The sequence below is a fragment of the Corylus avellana genome, chromosome ca3 (assembly GCF_901000735.1).
Source record: "Corylus avellana chromosome ca3, CavTom2PMs-1.0".
NCBI classification, from domain to species: domain Eukaryota; kingdom Viridiplantae; phylum Streptophyta; class Magnoliopsida; order Fagales; family Betulaceae; genus Corylus; species Corylus avellana.
In genome coordinates this window covers 7,779,932-7,786,143 of record NC_081543.1, presented here as the reverse complement: position 1 = coordinate 7,786,143, position 6,212 = coordinate 7,779,932, and the positions used below count along the sequence as shown (strand labels likewise).

Sequence of the window (6,212 nt, the reverse complement as noted above, 5' to 3'; positions counted from 1 at the left end):
CTTTTTTTTATGAACTCTTTTTTCTCTTTTAAAAAGAAGTAACTAGAAGAAGAGTGTAGCCATAGAGTATATAGTTAAGACTCCATTCGTACATTTAGTTTGAGATTGAGGCATTGAGACGAGCAGAGCAGAAGGAATAATATGTGTGTACTTATGAGAGTCGCTTTACGGGTTATTTCAATCTCATCCAACTTTATTGTGATAATGTATGCTTGTATGTGAAGAAGATCCTTTGACATGACCATTTTGGAACACGTGATATATTTGGATTGCTTCTTTCACAACTCACACAACTTTCGACCGGACAGTGATTAGAACGTCGAAATATGCTGTAAATCTTTATGAAAAAGCCATGCATTGGGATTGCTGGTTTCACAACTCACACAACTCTTGACCGGACAGTAATTATAAACGTGATTCATCATAATATGGGGTAAACCTAAAAATTGATTGAGATGGAAGATGTTGATATTTAAAGAGTTAAACAAAATATAAATTAAATTTAAATTAAAAAAAAAAAAAAAAAATTCTCATTGCATCTCTATGATATTGTTTTGTTAAAACAACATATTTTATTTTTATAAAATGAATAAAGAAAAGATTGTCATAACTCACGCAACTCAATCAAATTAGACTTAAAGAACTACTGATGGGGATTAATCTTCATTAATTGATTAATCTGGTAGGGCAGTAGAGGGCACAAACAATATATATAATTTTTTTTTTTTATATATAATTTTTGAAAAATTTGGAGAAATAAAAACCATTAAAAACTCATAGGAGAAGGTAGGTGAGGAATTGAAAAGGCCGATGAAATTAAATTCTCATTTATTATGGGTTAGGTATATTAATGAATTTGGTCATAATTATATTTAGCTTCATGCAGCACCTATTAAACGCATCAATTTCACAAAGTGTAGGTGAATACCCTTTTCAAACATTTATATGACACAACCATAATTTCGTACGTCCCTATCCTCTTTAATAATCTATACAAAGAGGCATTAATGATGGATAGAAACTCGTATTTTCCCTCACCATTTTTTCAGTTTTCTTTCTTTTGCCCACTCCATTCTAACCAAAAAAATCAACTTGAACGGATAAAAGTCTCAATCTGAGATTAATGCCTTTTGCATCATTACCACGGACTGACTAATTAATAAATATCTGCATTTGCATTTTAGGTTGGTCGGTTTCCCTATTAAGGCATTAACTACTTGCCCTACAATTAACTTCTTGGTCCTTAATATACCCTAGCCCGAATTGGAACACCATCCTCTCTAGTTGAAATCAATAGCAAAAGAGTTAGGTTCTCTTTTTGTAGGGGTATATTTATCTTTTCACTTTTGTTTGGACAATTATAGCCTTATAGACTATTCTCCCGTTGATTTCAATTGAAGATGATTCGATTCCGCCTACCCGGGTTCTATACTTTTACCGTTACTCTTAAATTAAGTTATAGGGAAAAGTACACTTTATTCTCCCAAAATTTAGAATGATTTCAATTCGTCTTCCAATATTTTAATTTTTGCAATACACCCCCCAAAGTTCCAAAATTTGCAATTTGACCAATTTTATCCCAAACTTCCCATATTGTCCATAATTTTTTATTTTTTATAAAAAATTAAAAAAATAATAATAATTCTTTGACCATTTTTGCACCCCAATTTCTTTTTCTAAAAAAAATAAAAATAAAAATAAAAACTTAGGGACAATATGAGAATTTTGGAATAAAATTGGTCGAATTGCAAAAATGTAAAAGTTTGAGAGAGTACATTACAAAAATTGAAACATTAGAAGTTGAATTGAAAATCACCCCAATATAATTTTCCCTAAGTTATATTACTTAAAAATCAATTTATTAGGGGAACTCAATGTTAGGTACATGATTGCTGAGACTTATTTTTGATTTGTCAATGTCATGATGCCCAAATCTAATGGCTAGGAGAAAGAAGATGTGCTCCAAAGAGATGGAGAGTTGGTGTTCGGATTTAGTATGCCAACTTCTCTTCAGCTACTGCCCATCAAATCTATACAACTTCCTTTGACTAAATGTGTAAAATGTGTTTCAAATCTCCCAAATCTTGTGGTGGCCAATTTCCAAGGTCCACATGATGTCAACACTGGAGATAGAGTAAGAGTAAAAGTATTTTTTGTCACAAAATTGAACCCACACATAAAAAAAAAAAAAAAAAGTCTAACATTCCTGTTCCTGATCAGATGTTTGCAGTTGATTATCTACCTACATGGTTGACCTTGAATGCTGCAAATTGAATACATACAAAATCCTTGATGAAGCTTCAAAGATAGATCACCTACTTCTAATTACCACTTCAAATATATATATATATATATATATATATATATATATATATATATATATATCATGAAAATATGAGGGGGGGTGGAAATCACAATTCACAAGGATGAAAAACTTCTATTGACTATGCTAGTAAAACCCACCATCCTTTTAACATGTACAATATGTTCTTCTTTCACTAACAAATCTATTTCTTAAACCTTAATCTCCTCATCTATCATCTACAAAAAAAGAAGAAGAAAATATTGGATAAAAAGCATAGATAGTATTCGTTAATCAACTCAAATTGATATGTTGAGATCAATCCTAGGTTTCTTGATCATCGGCAACGGTACAACCGAGGCGCACCGGGGACATTTCGGGTTGTTTTTGGTTATCAAAACATAAGACAAGCAACCGGGGCACCCCGCCGCAATCGGCGACGACGATAGCTTATCTTCGTGTTCTTCTTCTTGGGTTTCTTTGATCGACGACGACGATGAAGAATATGAAGGCGACACCGATGATTTCCAAAACGATGATCTCTTCTTCACCGGCTCTTTCTCCGCCCTTTCAAGGGCGGATTTCACCTTATCAAGAGTGCAGACGCTTTGGTAATTGTTGGATGAGGAGGAGGATGATGATATTAGCTTCAAATCCAAGCAGCTCTCTTCAAAAAGATTTAATGTGATTTTTGACGGCGATGGTGGGAAATTTAAATCTTGAAGCTTTGGGACTGTTGGATTGGTTTGGTGCTTGTGCTCTGAGATTGAAGGTGAATTTGGGGTGCTACATCTTTGTAGGTACACTTTCCCTGACTGCAACCATTGAAAATTATAAACAAAAAATATACACAAATTAAGCATAAGTGTGACGTACTTAACTAATTATTAATTAAAAAAAGAAGACGAAGAAAATCATGAGTTTTCAATTTTATATTCATAAGATATTAATGGTAGACTATTCCAATAAAAGATGGGAATTTATTAGAGAGAGAGAGAGAGAGAGGGAGAGATTCAAGGTCCAAGGAAGAAAAGTAGTGGTATTCAATAATGATTAAAAAGCAACTGTTAGAGGATCCTAAGCCGTCCGATCAGAAGGGGCAGATCATTGAAGAGTAACATTCGGTTAATGGGAAATGAAAATCCTCGTGCTCTTAATTACTGTGATATTGAAAATCTTTATATTTGTTTTAAATAAAGCAATAATAATGTTCAAGGAACTAAACTAATTATTATATGGAATATGGTCAAACATAAAAATGGGTTCGAAATTTCTAGATTCTGTTTGGCTGCAGACTGAAAAAAAAAAAAAAAAAAAATCCAATTTGAGAAAAATCTTAACTTTTGGGGGTGAATGGAAAACCAAAAGCTCAACGCTAGTTCATGAACTGAATGATTTGAGTTCTCCGTATGATTTACAACAATGGGAAAAAACAAAAAAAAATTCTCTTCCTCCTATTCCTCCAATTTCTCGGTGACCAAACATAGAACAGCGAGAAAATTATAGATAAGAATCAATATCTTCTTCACACAAGAAGAAAGCAAAGCCCAAAATTGAAGCTCTATAAATAACAGAGATCCAAATCAGAGAAAGAGTTTCCAAAGAAAAAACATGGCCGCAGTAATCTTCACAAAGAAAAATCGTGAATTTCAAAACGAAGTATGAGGGAAAAGCAAAATTTTCTCGAGTAAGTTGTGGAAAAGGTAACATTTTCCCCGAAAGAAAGAGACCCAGATGAGAAAATGGACGAACCTTCAAGTCTAGACGCTTTTCCCAGCCATTAGGGACCTGCAAGTCGAGGTCCAATTCCTGGGACTCAACAAGCTTAGAGGTAGAGGAGGAGGACCCGCCAAGGAGGTCACGGGTAATTAGAGCCGTAGATTTCTCACAGCTAGAATCATTCCCTACCGCCCGATGCTGATCCTCCTTGCTGTACCCATTCAAGACCCGAACCAGAGCGCTCACGTCAGCAGCCATTTCTGAAGCTTCAGCAACCCAAGGCTTTTGGTTTTAGAGAGAGAGAGAGAGAGAGAGAGAGAGAGAGCGAAGGGGCTTCTTAGGAATAAATAGAGCTATATAATATAAGTAAGTGATAACATAGGCCGTTATGAAATAAATATAACAAGATTTTATTGAAATTATGATTAACTTAATTGATTAATTATAAATATGATTAATTGATTCATTAATGGTGTGCGTGTATTAATTGATGGAGGTAGTAGTGGTGGGGTGAGGCTGGGAGGAGAATTCAAGAAAAGAGGGGCATGCAAGTAAATGGCTGCATTTAATGCTCCCAAAAACTCCCTCTTTTAGACACCTTTGCCTCTTTAATTGGGGATTGTGATTTTTCTTTTTTTCTTTTCTCTTCTTTTTTCATGACAAGAAGATGGCCTGTAAATCTTCTTGTCCTTTTTTTTCTGGGGATTCGATGGCATTTGAAGCACATTAATGAATTAGGCTTTCCGTTTGCTAAGGAAAAAAAAAATTGCAAAAGGGTTTGTGTGTGTGTGGGAATAGGAGGGAGTTAGACAAGTTTTTTTTTTCTTCTGGATTTTCATTAAATTTAGGGCAACACAAGTTTGACACGTCTTGATTGAGCATGATAGTGATCCGCTATCAATATGTTAAAGACACAGTTGAGTAGTTTCCATGAAAACATTGATCATAGTAGGGCCCCTAAAAAACAAAGGATGTCACTTTTAACAAGAAATTAATGTTTTAATCTTATTTTGGTAATTTTGAATGTGGCAATTCGGCTTAACCCTTTTTATTAAAAAACTTTTACTACAACACTGGTTTAGTTTTTATCCAACTTAAGTCAGAAATAAAAGATATAAAATATTTTTTCGTTGGTATTTGGCGCTTCCGTAAAATCATAAGCATTTTTTTTATATATTTTTTCATTCACTTGTATTAAACTTTAAATTATGATAATGTCTTGGCGAGGCCATGACTAGGTCCCAGCGAGTCTCGATTGGGTCACCGCTATTTTCCAACCGAGTCTCGACGAATCCCGAATGGGTCCCAAGGTTGGCCCGGCGGGGTCTTGGAGAATTCTAGTGGTGGCCTGATAGAATCCTGACAAATTCTCAACAGGCCCCAATTAGGTCTCAGCAGGTCTCGACTAGGTCACGACGAAGTCTTGGTGGTGTCCAGGCAATGTTCCGATGGTGGCTTGGTGTCCTGGACAGGTCCCAACATTGGCTTGGTGGAGTCCTGACGATGTTCTAGTTGGGCTTGTCGATTTGAGAATAAAAAGATCAAACTCAAAAAATGGTTTGCCGTTTTAAAAAATGGGAACTATTTTAGGGAAATTAATGAAAGTTTTTTGGTCAAATTGAAAATATTTTCAATCGCACCAACCACTAAAAAATACGAAAAATATTTTTCAAAAATCGTTTTATGTTGAACCAACATAACCAATTTCACTTAAGGACCATGGGGGGTATGGCGGTACTCTAATGAACATAGAAAATTGTTAAACGATTTTTATATGAACATGTTTGAGAGAAAATTACTGTAGAGGGCAAGGAAGGGGTCTTCCTCTTTGTTTGGCAAAACCTTTTTCCTTAGACAATGTAATTGATGTAGAATGATGTAAAAAAAAAAAAAAAAGTAAGAATGTTTGGTATAAAAAAGTGTAAAAAGTTTTGTTTTGTAATAATTTTTTTATTTGAATAATAATAAAAAGTGAATGATGTAATATAAAAAGTAAAAAAAGTTAAAATGATTTGATGTTAGTTTTTTTGAGAAATGGTGATAAACAATAACAAAGAAAAAAGAAAGGCTTTGCCAAACAAATCCCCCCTCTAGTGATCCAACCCACAACAAAGATGGAAGCTCACTCTCACTGCAAGCCTTGTAGAGGGAAGGAGGAAGATAGCGAGAAGTGGGTCTCTCTCCCTTCATT

At 34.4% G+C, this 6,212-nt stretch overlaps 1 protein-coding gene across 1 annotated transcript; it reads right to left on the bottom strand.

Annotated features, from left to right (window-relative positions):
- Nucleotides 1-2,417: 2,417 nt before the first annotated feature.
- On the bottom strand, nucleotides 2,418-4,364 carry LOC132175130 (protein CURLY FLAG LEAF 1). Its single transcript, XM_059586968.1, has 2 exons — nucleotides 4,055-4,364; nucleotides 2,418-3,117 (listed from the first exon to the last, which is right to left on the bottom strand). The coding sequence occupies exons 1-2, from the start codon at nucleotides 4,277-4,279 to the stop codon at nucleotides 2,602-2,604; spliced, it is 741 nt and encodes a 246-aa protein (XP_059442951.1). The 5' UTR covers nucleotides 4,280-4,364; the 3' UTR covers nucleotides 2,418-2,601.
- Nucleotides 4,365-6,212: the final 1,848 nt, after the last annotated feature.

What these genes read in the sequence shown, in the direction of transcription:
- LOC132175130 (XM_059586968.1), bottom strand. Translation starts at nt 4,279, where the DNA reads ATGGCTGCTGACGTGAGCGCTCTGGTTCGGGTCTTGAATGGGTACAGC. An exon ending in AAAAGCGTCTAGACTTGAAG is followed by an intron (nt 3,118 to 4,054) that starts GTTCGTCCATTT and finishes CAATGGTTGCAG; the next exon opens with TCAGGGAAAGTGTACCTACA.